This window comes from Ranitomeya imitator, chromosome 3 (genome assembly GCF_032444005.1).
Source record: "Ranitomeya imitator isolate aRanImi1 chromosome 3, aRanImi1.pri, whole genome shotgun sequence".
Taxonomy (NCBI): Eukaryota; Metazoa; Chordata; class Amphibia; order Anura; family Dendrobatidae; genus Ranitomeya; species Ranitomeya imitator.
Genome location: NC_091284.1, coordinates 713,948,925 through 713,963,698, shown reverse-complemented (window position 1 = coordinate 713,963,698; position 14,774 = coordinate 713,948,925). Strand labels below are relative to the sequence as shown.

Below are 14,774 nucleotides of genomic sequence, written 5' to 3'. Positions count from 1 at the left end.
GAGTCTGTCTTCCTTGCTCCTTGTCAATGTTCCAGTGTTGGATCTGAGCTACTGCATCTTTCCTGTGGCCTGCTGCTCTGCTAGATAAGTGTTACTTTGTTTTTGTTTCCGTTTTTTCTGTCCAGCTGTCCTATTCTCTTTTGCTGGAAGCTCTGAGACGCAAAGGGTGCACCGCCGTGCCGTTAGTTCGGCACGGTGGGTCTTTTTGCCCCCCTTTGCGTGGTTCTGCTTTAGGGTTTTTTGTAGACTGCATAGTTCTCTTTGCTATCCTCGCTCTGTCTAGAATATCGGGCCTCACTTTGCTGAATCTATTTCATTCCTACGTTTTGTCTTTTCATCTTGCTAACAGTCATTATATGTGGGGGGCTGTCCTATTCCTTTGGGGTATTTCTCTGAGGCAAGTCAGGCTTGTATTTCTATCTTCAGGCTAGTCAGCTCCTCAGGCAGTGCCGAGTTGCATAGGTAGTGTTAGGCGCAATCCACTGCTGCTTTTAGTTGTGTGAGGATAGGTTCAGGTATTGCAGTCTGCAGAGATTCCACGTCTCAGAGCTTGTTCTATTGTTTTTGGGTTATTGCCATATCACTGTATGTGCGCTGATTACTGCACACTGTGTTGCCTGATAGCACAGCACAACAGTACAAGGAGCCCAAACCAATGATTCTCAATAGAGGGAAAAAAGAAGTCCTGACATCATTTTTTTTTCCTCAGCTCTGTCTTCAGTTTTTGTTTTTTTTTTTCCCCTAGACATTAGAGTGCTTCAGGACACAGCTGTGGACATGGATATTCAGGCTCTGTGCTCCTCAATGGATAATCTCGGTATAAATGTACAAAAGATTCAAGATACAATTGATCAGAAATCTGTGCTAGAACCAAGAATTCCTATTCCTGATTTGTTTTTTGGTGACAGAACTAAGTTCCTGAGCTTCAAAAATAATTGTAAGCTATTTCTGGCCTTGAAACCTCATTCTTCTGGTAATCCTATTCAACAGGTTTTGATTATTATTTCTTTTTTGCGCGGCGACCCACAGGACTGGGCGTTTTCTCTTGCGCCAGGAGACCCTGCATTGAGTAATGTTGATGCGTTTTTCCAGGCGCTTGGATTGCTTTACGATGAGCCTAATTCAGTGGATCAGGCTGAGAAAAATTTGCTGGCTTTATGCCAGGGTCAGGATGATGTAGAAGTATATTGTCAGAAATTTAGGAAGTGGTCAGTACTCACTCTGTGGAATGAATCTGCACTGGCGGCTTGGTTCAGAAAGGGTCTCTCTGAAGCTCTTAAGGATGTCATGGTGGGATTTCCTATGCCTGCTGGTTTGACTGAGTCTATGTCCTTGGCCATTCAGATCGGTCGTCGCTTGCACGAGCGTAAATCTGTGCACCATCTGGCGGTATTGTCTGAGAGTAAACCTGAGCCTATGCAGTGCAACAGGACTATGACTAAAGTTGAACGGCAAGAACACAGACGTCTGAACAGGCTGTGTTTCTACTGTGGTGATTCCACTCATGCTATTTCTAATTGTCCTAAGCGCACTAGGCGGTTCGATAGCTCTGCCGTCATTGGTACTGTACAGTCCAAATTCCTTCTGTCCATTACCTTGATATGCTCTTTGTCATCGTATTCTGTCATGGCGTTTGTGGATTCAGGCGCTGCCCTGAATCTGATGGATTTGGATTATGCTAAACGTTGTGGATTTTTCTTGGAGCCTTTGCGGTGTCCTATTCCGTTGAGAGGAATTGATGCTACACCTTTGGCCAAGAATAAGCCTCAGTACTGGGCCCAGCTGACCATGTGCATGGCTCCTGCACATCAGGAAGTTATTCGCTTTCTGGTACTGCATAATCTGCATGATGTGGTCGTGTTGGGGTTGCCATGGCTACAAACCCATAATCCAGTATTAGATTGGAACTCTATGTCGGTAACCAGCTGGGGTTGTCAGGGAGTACATGGTGATGTTCCATTTTTGTCTATTTCGTCATCCATTCCTTCTGACATCCCAGAGTTCTTGTCTGACTTTCAGGATGTATTTGAAGAGCCCAAGTCTGATGCCCTACCTCCGCATAGGAATTGTGATTGTGCTATCAATTTGATTCCTGGTAGTAAATTCCCTAAGGGTCGTTTATTTAATTTGTCCGTGCCTGAACACACCGCTATGCGCAGTTATGTGAAAGAATCCCTGGAGAAGGGACATATTCGCCCATCGTCATCACCATTGGGAGCAGGGTTCTTTTTTGTAGCCAAAAAGGATGGTTCGCTAAGACCGTGTATTGATTACCGCCTTCTTAATAAGATCACTGTTAAGTTTCAGTATCCCTTGCCATTGATATCTGACTTGTTTGCTCGGATTAAGGGGGCTAGTTGATTTACTAAGATTGATCTTCGTGGTGCGTATAATCTGGTGAGAATCGGGCAGGGAGATGAATGGAAAACGGCATTTAATACGCCCGAGGGTCATTTTGAGTATCTGGTGATGCCGTTCGGACTTGCCAATGCTCCATCTGTTTTTCAGTCTTTTATGCATGACATTTTCCGTGAGTATCTGGATAAATTCCTGATTGTTTACTTGGATGACATTTTGATCTTCTCTGATGATTGGGAGTCTCATGTGAAGCAAGTTAGAATGGTTTTCCAGGTACTGCGTGCTAATTCCTTGTTCGTGAAGGGATCAAAGTGTCTCTTCGGTGTGCAGAAAGTTTCATTTTTGGGGTTCATCTTTTCCCCTTCTACTATCGAGATGGATCCGGTTAAGGTCCAGGCCATCCAGGATTGGACTCAGCCGACATCTCTGAAAAGTCTGCAGAAATTCCTGGGCTTTGCTAATTTTTATCGTCGCTTCATCTGTAATTTTTCTAGCATTGCCAGACCATTGACCGATTTGACCAAGAAGGGTGCTGATTTGGTTAATTGGTCTTCTGCTGCCGTGGAAGCTTTTCAGGAGTTGAAGCGTCGTTTTTGCTGTGCCCCTGTGTTGTGTCAACCAGATGTTTCTCTTCCGTTCCAGGTCGAGGTTGATGCTTCTGAGATTGGAGCAGGGGCGGTTTTGACACAGAGAGGTTCTGGTTGCTCAGTGTTGAAACCATGTGCTTTCTTTTCCAGGAAATTTTCTGCTGCTGAGCGTAATTATGATGTGGGCAACCGAGAGTTGCTGGCCATGAAGTGGGCATTCGAGGAGTGGCGTCATTGGCTTGAGGGAGCTAAGCATCGCGTGGTGGTATTGACTGATCATAAGAATCTTACTTATCTCGAGTCTGCCAAGCGCTTGAATCCTAGACAGGCCCGTTGGTCGTTATTTTTTGCTCGTTTTGATTTTGTGATTTCGTACCTTGCGGGCTCTAAGAATGTGAAGGCGGATGCTCTGTCTAGGAGTTTTGTGCCCGACTCTCCGGGGTTATCTGAGCCGGCGAGTATCCTCAAGGAAGGAGTCATTGTGTCTGCCATGTCTCCTGATTTGCGGAGAGTGTTGCAGAAATTTCAGGCTAATAAACCTGATCGTTGTCCGGCCGAGAAACTGTTCGTCCCTGATAGGTGGACTAGTAAAGTTATCTCTGAACTTCATTGTTCGGTGCTGGCTGGTCATCCAGGAATCTTTGGTACCAGAGAGTTAGTGGCTAGATCCTTCTGGTGGCCATCTCTGTCACGGGATGTGCGTGCTTTTGTGCAGTCCTGTGGGATTTGTGCTAGGGCTAAGCCCTGCTGTTCACGTGCCAGTGGGTTGCTTTTGCCCTTGCCGGTCCCGAAGAGGCCTTGGACACATATTTCGATGGATTTCATTTCTGACCTTCCCGTTTCTCAAAAGATGTCAGTCATTTGGGTGGTCTGTGATCGCTTTTCTAAAATGGTCCATCTGGTGCCCTTGGTTAAATTGCCTTCCTCCTCTGATTTGGTGCCTTTGTTCTTCCAGCATGTGGTTCGTTTGCATGGCATTCCTGAGAATATTGTTTCTGACAGAGGTTCCCAGTTTGTCTCGAGGTTCTGGCGAGCCTTTTGTGGTAGGATGGGCATTGACCTATCTTTTTCCTCGGCCTTCCATCCTCAGACTAATGGCCAGACCGAACGAACCAATCAGACCTTGGAAACATATCTGAGATGTTTTGTTTCTGCTGACCAGGATGATTGGGTGTCATTTTTGCCGTTGGCTGAGTTCGCCCTTAATAATCGGGCCAGCTCGGCTACCTTGGTCTCTCCATTTTTCTGCAATTCTGGGTTCCATCCTCGTTTCTCTTCAGGACAGGTTGAGTCTTCGGACTGTCCTGGTGTGGATTCTGTGGTGGACAGGTTGCAGCAGATCTGGACTCAGGTAGTGGACAATTTGACCTTGTCCCAGGAGAAGGCTCAGCTTTTCGCTAATCGTAGACGCCGTGTGGGTCCCCGACTTCGTGTTGGGGATCTGGTTTGGTTATCTTCTTGTCATATTCCTATGAAGGTTTCCTCTCCTAAATTTAAACCTCGTTTTATTGGTCCGTATAGGATTTCTGAGATTCTCAATCCGGTGTCTTTTCGTCTGACCCTCCCAGACTCCTTTTCCATACATAATGTATTCCATAGGTCGTTGTTGAGAAGATACGTGGCACCTATGGTTCCATCTGTGGAGCCTCCTGCCCCTGTTTTGGTGGAGGGGGAATTGGAGTATATTGTGGAGAAAATTTTGGATTCTCGTGTCTCTAGACGGAAACTCCAGTATCTGGTCAAATGGAAGGGTTATGCTCAGGAGGATAATTCCTGGGTTTTTGCCTCTGATGTCCATGCCCCAGATCTTGTTTGTGCCTTTCATGTGGCTCATCCTGGTCGGCCTGGGGGTTCTGGTGAGGGTTCAGTGACCCCTCCTCAAGGGGGGGGTACTGTTGTGAATTCTGTGGCTGAATTCACTCCTGTGGTCACAAGTGGTATTGCAGCCTCTGGGCTTCCTCCCTCAGGTGTTTTGGTGAGCTCGTTGGCTGCCTTGCTATTTAACTCCACCTGAGTCTGTCTTCCTTGCTCCTTGTCAATGTTCCAGTGTTGGATCTGAGCTACTGCATCTTTCCTGTGGCCTGCTGCTCTGCTAGATAAGTGTTACTTTGTTTTTGTTTCCGTTTTTTCTGTCCAGCTGTGCTATTCTCTTTTGCTGGAAGCTCTGAGACGCAAAGGGTGCACCGCCGTGCCGTTAGTTCGGCACGGTGGGTCTTTTTGCCCCCCTTTGCGTGGTTCTGCTTTAGGGTTTTTTGTAGACTGCATAGTTCTCTTTGCTATCCTCGCTCTGTCTAGAATATCGGGCCTCACTTTGCTGAATCTATTTCATTCCTACGTTTTGTCTTTTCATCTTGCTAACAGTCATTATATGTGGGGGGCTGCCTATTCCTTTGGGGTATTTCTCTGAGGCAAGTCAGGCTTGTATTTCTATCTTCAGGCTAGTCAGCTCCTCAGGCAGTGCCGAGTTGCATAGGTAGTGTTAGGCGCAATCCACTGCTGCTTTTAGTTGTGTGAGGATAGGTTCAGGTATTGCAGTCTGCAGAGATTCCACGTCTCAGAGCTTGTTCTATTGTTTTTGGGTTATTGCCATATCACTGTATGTGCGCTGATTACTGCACACTGTGTTGCCTGATAGCACAGCACAACACACATGGCTTAATTCTAAAGGTATGTGCACATGCTGCGGATCCGCAGCAGTTTCCCATGAGCTTACAGTTCAATGTAAACCTACGGGAAACAAAAATCGCTGCACCCATGCTGCGTAAAAACTGCACGGAAACGCAGCGGTTTACATTCCGCAGCATGTCACTTCTTTGTGCGGATTCCGCAGCGGTTTTACAACTGCTCCAATAGAAAATCGCAATTGTAAAAGTGCAGTGAAATGTGCAGAAAAAACGCGGTAAATCCGCCATAAATCCGCAGCGGTTTAGCACTGCGGATTTATCAAATCCGCAGCGGAAAAATCTGCAGGGGACCAGAATACGTGTGCACATACCGAAACCCTAACCCTAGCCCTAACCCTACCCCTAACCCTACCCCTAGCCCTAACCCTACCCCTAACCCTAACCCTAACCCTACCCCTAACCCTACCCCTAACCCTATTCTAACATTAGTGGAAAAGATAAAATTTCTTAATTTTTTTATTGTCCCTACCTATGGGGGTGACAAAGGGGGGGGGGTCATTTATTATTTTTTTTATTTTGATCACTGAGATATAATCTATCTCAGTGATCAAAATGCACTTTGGAACGAATCTGCCGGCCGGCAGATTCGGCGGGCGCACTGCGCATGCGCCCGCCATTTTGGAAGATGGCGGCGCCCAGGGAGAAGACGGACGGGACCCCGGCAGGATCGGTAAGTATGATGGGGTGGGGGGGACCACGGGAGGGGGGATCGGAGCACAGGGGGGGGGATTGGAGCGCGGCAGGCGTGGAACGGAGCACGGGGGGGCTGGAACGGAGCACGGGGGGGCTGGAACGGAGCACGGGGGGGTGGAACGGAGCACGGGGGGGGTGGATCGGAGTGCAGGGGGGGTGATTGGAGCACGGGGGGGTGATTGGAGCACGGGGGGAGCGGACAAGAGCACGGGGGGAGCGGAGCACTGGACGGAGGGGAGCCGGAGCAGTGTACCGGCCAGATCGGGGGGCTGGGGGGGCGATCGGTGGGGTGGGGGCACACTAGTATTTCCAGCCATGGCCGATGATATTGCAGCATCGGCCATGGCTGGATTGTAATATTTCACCCGTTATAATGGGTGAAATATTACAAATCGCTCTGATTGGCAGTTTCACTTTCAACAGCCAATCAGAGCGATCGTAGCCACGAGGGGGTGAAGCCACCCCCCCTGGGCTAAACTACCACTCCCCCTGTCCCTGCAGATCGGGTGAAATGGGAGTTAACCCTTTCACCCGGCCTGCAGGGACGCGATCTTTCCATGACGCCACAGAGGCGTCATGGGTCGGATTGGCACCGACTTTCATGACGCCTACGTGGCGTCATGGGTCGGGAAGGGGTTAAAGGGAACCTGTCACCCCCAAAATCGAAGATGAGCTAAGCCCACCAGCATCAGGGGCTTATCTACAACATTCTGGAATGCTGTAGATAAGCCCCCGATGTATCCTGAAAGATTAGAAAAAGAGGTTAGATTATACTCACCTGGGTGGGCGGTCCGATCGGTTCGGTCCGGGGCCTCCCATCTTCATAGGAAGATGGCTTCTTCTTGTATTCACGCTGCGGCTCTGGCGCAGGCGTACTTTGTCTGCCCTGTTCAGGAGCTGGGCCTCTCTGACCTTTCCCGGCGCCTGCGCACTGCAGTACTTTGCTCTGCCATCAACAGGGCAGACAAAGTACGCCTGCGCCGGAGCCACAGCGTGAATACAAGAAGAGGACGTCATCGTAAGAAGATGGGAGGCCCCAGACCAGACCGTGACGCCCATCGGACCGGACCGCAGCGGGACCGCCCCTGGGTGAGTATAATATAACCTCTTTTTCTTTCTTTCAGGACACATCGGGGGCTTATCTACAGCAGCATTACAGAATGCCCCTGTTGTCGGTGGGCTTAGATCAGCTTCGATTTTGGGGGTTACAGGTTCCCTTTAAACAGCCTGCTCTAAGCATAGTTGATAAGCACTATCTATGTGTTACAATTCTATGTTTATCAATACGTTTGCTGTACTAGGTAGGTAATCATCAGTTTGTATTACCTCATGTTACCTGTGTATTACCTCAGGTTACCTGTGTATTACCTCATATTACCTATGTATTACCTCGTGTTACCTGTGTATTACCTCATATTACCTGTGTATTACCTCGTGTTACCTGTGTATTACCTCGTGTTACCTGTGTATTACCTCAGGTTACCTGTGTATCCCCTCATGTTACCTGTATATTGCCTCGTGTTACCTGTGTATTACCTCATATTACCTGTGTATTACCTCGTGTTACCTGTGTATTACCTCATATTACCTGTGTATTACCTCGTGTTACCTGTGTATTGCCTCGTGTTACTTGTGTATTACCTCGTGTTACCTGTGTATTACCTCGTGTTACCTGTGTATTACCTCGTGTTACCTGTGTATTGCCTCGTGTTACCTGTGTATTACCTCGTGTTACCTGTGTATTGCCTCGTGTTACCTGTGTATTGCCTCGTGTTACCTGTGTATCCCCTCATGTTACCTGTATGTTGCCTCGTGTTACCTGTGTATTACCTCATATTACCTGTGTATTGCCTCGTGTTACCTGTGTATTACCTCGTGTTACCTGTGTATTACCTCGTGTTACCTGTGTATTACCTCGTGTTACCTGTGTATTGCCTCGTGTTACCTGTGTATCCCCTCGTGTTACCTGTATATTGCCTCGTGTTACCTGTGTATTACCTCATATTACCTGTGTATTACCTCGTGTTACCTGTGTATTACCTCATGCTACCTGTGTATTGCAGACTATATGTGTTTATGCTCTGTGCAGTTATATATTCTGAAATGCTCCTGTTATTGCATCCTATAGTTCCACCCTTTCCTGTCACATCTGCAATCAATAAAAGAACTTACAACTTTACAGCCTCTTTTTTCTTAAAGAAGACGGAGGTTTAGCTACATGTCTTATTGCACACCCTGCTAACGTGTCTGAGGACAGTATAGCTGTATACATGAAGATGAGCATTTTATGAGTCCAGTTATGGAATTTAATATTTACTGAGTCCCCACTCACAAGGCCTGACTGACAGCTGCAGCTTGTCCTGAACAGTGTGAGATCTCAGCCGCAGCAGGGAAGGTGGACAGATTAAATTCCACTTTCATAAAGAGTTATTCAGCCATTCTGACATGGAGCAGCCTCATCAGGTTTTAGATCTGAAAAATCCTCTTTAGTTCACAAGCAGAGAAGATAAGCCATAATATATGTATCTAATATATAACTGCCTAGAATACTACTTCCTGCAATTTGTGCCAACTTCCGTGGCTTTGTCCGGAGCTAATGTCCGGAGCTAATGTCCGGAGCTAATGTCCGGAGCTAATGTGCGGAGCTAATGTCCGGAGCTAATGTCCGGAGATAAGTGACGTCAACAGTGTCCAGTGTCTGATTGGTTGCCGCCTGCTGCGAGCGACCAATCAGAAACGTGCCGTACTGTGACACACTCCGCCCGCCATTTTGGTGTGATTTTTGAATTTTTACCTCACAGCAAGTTTCTACTGCGTGGAGGCGGCCCAGTGACGTTGCTCTTCAAGCTCCTGCCGAATTTCGTCAAAAAAATGATAATACCATTTACCAAAACTATATATATTTAGTTGTGAAGTGGTTCAGTGACATTTTCACACCAATTTTAAACTTTTGTTTGGTGTTTTCTCCATATACTGCCTATTATTCACTGACTGTTATACTGAGAGACTGCCGTTTATTAACCTCTTCTTTGCCACATTGGGTATATTGCTCTATTATTTGCCACATAAGGACATTGTCCATTATTGCCCAGCAATTTCTCTGCAATATAAACTGCCTATTTATTAATATCTGCATTCCTGCAAAGAACTATTGCCTATTATTGACTGGCTATTTTCCTACTACCTGACACTGCCCACAACACGCAAAGTTGTCGTCTGATGTCTTTCATCCCTCCCCTCATAAGCATGTTCATGGATCCTGTGTAACTGTACCTTAAATAACAAGAATTGTCAAGAGCTGGTGAGTGCAGCCATTTTTTGTTCTTTCTTACTATTATTTATTAATTGTATTATTCTTACATTTGAATAAATAAAGTATATATGGATTCTAGACTCCCGATTCTTTAGAATCGGGCTGCCATCTAGTAAATAATAAACTTATTATTTATGTTAAATAAATATGTTATTATACTTGTTAAATATGTGATTAAATGTGAACATAAGAACGGTGATACTTACCATGAGTCTTTCAAAGATGGAATATAGCTTTCTGGTTTTGCTGGGCAACCTCTAAAAGAAGCAAAAATAAGATTCATTTACCTTTTTGAGCATTATGTGGAAATAATTGGAATAGACCTTACATAAATAAAATGTCACGTCAGGTAACTGCTTCATCATTATTACCCATTCTTCCTGCTAGGAACTAGTAAAAAACGTTTCCAAAACAAACTATGTTCACAAGCCGTGCATTTGCTCCTTTTTTTTCTGCAGTAAAACTCTGCTTTCCAAATGCAGGGTTTTTTTTTTTTGCATATGGTGTTTATTTGGTGTGGAATACATGTGTCATTTGTCTATTGTACAAAAAGTTATTAAAGTCACCAAAAACGCAGGCAGCACAGTGGCTCAGTGGTTAGCACTGTTGCTTTGTAGCACCGGGGTCCTGGGTTAGAATCACACCATGGACAACATCTGCAAGGAGTTTGTATGTTCTCCCCGTGTTTGTGTGAGTGTCCTCCAGTTTCATCTCACACTCCAAACACATACTGATAGGGAATTTAAATTGTTAGCCCCAATGGGACAGCGATGATCATGTCTGTAAAGCGCTGCGGAATATGATGGGGCTATACAAGCCGTCATAATAAATAAACCAGCAAAAAATGCTGCAAAGACGCAGCAAAACCTGTTGAAAAGAATTGACATTCTGCAGTTCTCACATTCAGTCAGGAAAATAAAACAGAGTGTGTTGAGAAAATTTCTAAAATTACATAGCTTTTAGGCCGGGATCACACATGCGAGAAATACGTCCGAGTCTCGCATGGTAATACCCGGCACTGCCGCCGTCACTCAGGAGTGGAGAGTGCAGCCGCATAGCAATACATGGAGCCGCACGCTCCGCTCCAGAGACGGCGGCAGTGCCGGGTATTACCATGCGTGACTCGGACGTATTTCTCGCATGTGTGATACCGGCCTTACTGGTACTGTAAAATGCAGCTTTCTTTCAATTTGCATTGAAAAATAGCAACAAAAACGCTCTATATGAACATAGCCTTAACCCCTTTTGGACCCCGGGCATAAAAGTATGCCGATGTCGGACTTCCTCCCTTTGATGTGGCTCCGGCACTGAGCCCACATATTTCTGGCACATGTCAGCTGTTTTGAACAGCTGACATATGCCGCTAACAGCCATGGGAGGAATCGCGATCCTCCCACAGCTGTTAACCTGTTAAATGCCGCTGTCAATCTCTGAAAGCGGCATTTAACGCTCACTTCCGGTGAGCACGCCAGAGATCCGCCCACCAGTGACCCCCGTCACGTGATTGTGGGTCACCGATGGGTTGGCATGACAACCAGAGGTCTCCTGCAGGCCTCTATCGTTATCACTGCCGGATTGCTATGAGCGCCGCTCGGTGGTCGGTGCTCATAGCAAGTGAGTAATTCTGCTACATGCAGACTATCTGATTATCGCCTGTATGTAGCACAAGCGATTGGGTTATGGCAGCTGCAGCTTCTAGTCTCCCATGGAGACTATTGAAGCATGCAAAAAGTAAAAAAAAATGTTTTTACAAATATAAAACAAATAAAAAATATATAAAAGTTCAAATCACTTCCCTTTCGCCCCATTCAAAATAAAACCATAAAAAAAATAATCAAACCTACACATATTTTGGTATCGCTGAGTTCAGAATCGCCCGATCAATAAAAAGAAAAAAATTAACCTGATCACTAAATGGCATAGCGAGAAAAAAAGTCAAAACGCCAGAATTATGTTTTTATGGTCGCCTCAACATTGTATTAAAATGCAATAATGGGCGATCAAAGATCGTATCTGCACCAAAATGGAATCATTAAAAACATCAGCTCGGCACACAGAAAATAAGCCCTCACCCGACCCCAGATTATGAAAAATGGAGACGCTACGGGCATCGGAAAATGTCGCAATTTTATTTTTTTTTAACAAAGTTTGGAATTTTCACCACTTAGATAAAAAAGAACCTAGACATGTTTGGTGTCTATGAACTTGTAATGACCTGGAGAATCATAATGACAGGTCAGTTTTAGCATTTTTAGTGAAATGGCAAAATAAAAAACAACTGTGGGATTGTACTTTTTTTTGCAATTTCACAGCACTTTTAATTTTTTGCCTGTTTTCCGGTACAAGATATGTTAAAACTAATGGTGTCGTTCAAAAGTACAACTCGTCTCACACGGCCATATTGACGGAAAAATAAAAAAAATTATGGCTCTTAGAAGAAGGGGAGCAAAAAATCGAAAACGCAAAAACGAAAATACCTCTGGCCATGAAGGTGTTTAAACTTGTATTTTCCATATTGGCTCTTCTTCCATACTCAATGTATAAATATACAGTGCTAAATGCACAATAAAGTGACATTGCTTGGTCAGTCTCTCACCTGCCATGTCCTGGACATACGGCTCACCGCTGTGTTACTGAGGCCAAACATAACAGCAAAGAAAGAATTCAGATTTTTCTGCTCCTTGAGCCTGCAGACAAAGAAATAGGATTAAAATTCAGAAAATTGTAATCCAAACTAGAACATCCTATGAGAATATGAATCATTGTCATTACTGGTCATGAGTGTTAATAAGAAAGGTAGCCTTTCCAATCTGCCTCCTATTTACCTATAGGTATAGTTCCAGTGCTATCAGTTTTTTGAATAAAGATTATGGCTAAATACTTTGTGTACTGGTACTGTACGTGTGTGTTGTAATAGTGTGCCTAGCACTACGGTATTATGCACACAGACTTCCTACAGGTCCATATTACAGAATTGTAGGTGCGCTGTGTGCTGCTTTAGGCCTCTTTCACACGTCAGTGTCTCTGGTACGTGTAGTGACAATTTTCTCACGTACCGGAGACACTGACACACGTAGACCCATTTCAAATGAATGGGTCTATGCACATGTCTCACGGACCGTGTGTCCATGTTGAAAACACGGAGACATGTCGCTTTCCTCCGGCAGCACGGTCCGCAAAGCGTCCCGCACACGTGCACACGGAGAACAGTGTGCACTCTCCTCCGTGTGCACGTATCGTGGTAGGAGAGACAGCGCTACAGTAAGTGCTGTCCCCCCTGCGTGTGGTGCTGAAGGCGGCATTCATCTCCTCTCTTGCAGGAGAGAAGAGATGAAAAATCAAGTTTTTTTTTGTTTAAAATAAAGTTTGGGGGTCACCTCCCACCTCCCATCCCCCGTGCGCCCGCCCGCTTGCCGAGAAATACTCACCCAGCTACTGCGATGTCTGATCTCAGCGCCGGCAGCCTGTCTTGTGTGAGTAGTCACGCGGTACCGCTCATTACAGTGATGAATTTGTGCATATCATCACTGTAATGAGCGGTACTACGTGACCACTCACACAGGACAGGCTGCCGGCACTGAGAGCAGACATCGCAGGAGCTGGGTGAGTATTTTTCGGCAAGCAGGGGGGGGGGGACGGGTTGGGAGGCGGGAGGTGACCCCAAACTTTATTTTTAACAAAAAAAAAAAAACTTGATATTTCATTCCTTCTCTCCAGCAAACGCTGCTGGGGAGAAGGAATGAATGCCGGCTTCAGCACCAAAAGCAGGGGACAGCGCTTAACTCTAGTGCTGTCTCCTGCACGGTCCGTGTGGTCCTCAGTCGGCACACAGGCGGCACACGGCTGCCGCACGTGTGCCACACTGATGTGCCACGTGAGCATACGGACACAGATAACTCCGGTACCGATTTCTCCGGTACCGAAATTATCTGGACGTGTGAAACCGGCCCTACAGGGTCTTTGCTATGTACATGAGTGTTTACAACCGATGTGGTCTATTACACCTCCTGATAATAAGAAATGGTTCAGAAGAAAGAAGAAGAGCACAATGATTATACTGGCAACTTACTGTGCAGCCAGCTTGATGAATTTGCGCAATAGCAGCGTCCTCCTATCATCGTCTTGGCACAGACAGACTTCCGTTGCCACCCAGAACTGCACCTCATTGAATCGCCTTATAAACCTCTCCAGATTAGCAGTTGTGCTGTTACGGAACCGCTGTTTTCCGAATGTGTGATACAGCAACTCCCCCTAAGTAGATAGGTTAGGCACCATAATGAGATGTCTGCACATTATGCTCCATGGTTCTTGGAGACATAATTACCATAAACCTTAAGACACTCTCTGAATTACAATTCTAGTGAATGGGGCATGCAATATTGAAATAATTTACCCATAAGGAGTCCTTGCTATCTGCAGTAAAGCCAAGGGCATTATGCTGAAAGTGTGCAATGATCTGATGACCCTCAGCGTCTCTGATGAAACTCAGCATCTCTGATGACCCTCAGTGTCTCTGATGAACTGCAGCCTCTCTGATGACCCTCAGTGTCTCTGATGAAGCTCAGCGTCTCTGATAAAACTCAGCGTCTCTGATGACCCTCAGCATCTCTGATGAACCGCAGCATCTCTGATGACCCTCAGCACCTCTGATGACCCTCAGCACCTCTGATGACCCTCAGCGTCTGTGATGAACCTCTGCTTCTCTGATGAATGAATGCGTCTCTGATGACCCTCAGTGTCTCTGAGGACCCTCAGTGTCTCTGATGACCCTCAGCGTCTCTGATGACCCTCAGCGTCTCTGATGACCCTCAGCGTCTCTGATGACCCTCAGCATCTGTGATGAACCTCTGCTTCTCTGATGAATCTCAGCATCTCTGATTACCTTCAGCGTCTCTAGGGAATCTTTTCTACACTTATTGTGGTACACCCATCTGGGTAAAAATCACATTCTATGAAAAGTCTGACTGTGGTAGGGATTTGTCACGGTCTTAGAAGACATCCTGTATACCTCAAACTGTAAATTGGGAACCACATGTATCTCCTGGGTTTTTCTCTGTTCCTACCTGCTGTGGCCAAATGTAAAACTATTGAGCTCAATGGCTGTCACAGCACTGCAGAAAACTGGTACAAGTGTCAAAA

The 14,774-nt window shown here is 45.9% G+C and overlaps 1 protein-coding gene across 1 annotated transcript in view; it reads right to left on the bottom strand.

Annotated features, from left to right (window-relative positions):
- The window catches only part of RAPGEF3 (Rap guanine nucleotide exchange factor 3), a 158,440-nt gene that overhangs the window by 44,136 nt on the left and 99,530 nt on the right, over positions 1–14,774 (bottom strand). Inside the window, exons 21-23 of the mRNA XM_069758690.1 lie at positions 13,705–13,886; positions 12,232–12,322; positions 9,842–9,892 (exon numbers count right to left, since the gene is read on the bottom strand). Of these exons, the coding sequence (XP_069614791.1) occupies positions 9,842–9,892; positions 12,232–12,322; positions 13,705–13,886 (324 nt within the window). The remainder of the gene's footprint in view (positions 1–9,841; positions 9,893–12,231; positions 12,323–13,704; positions 13,887–14,774) is intronic.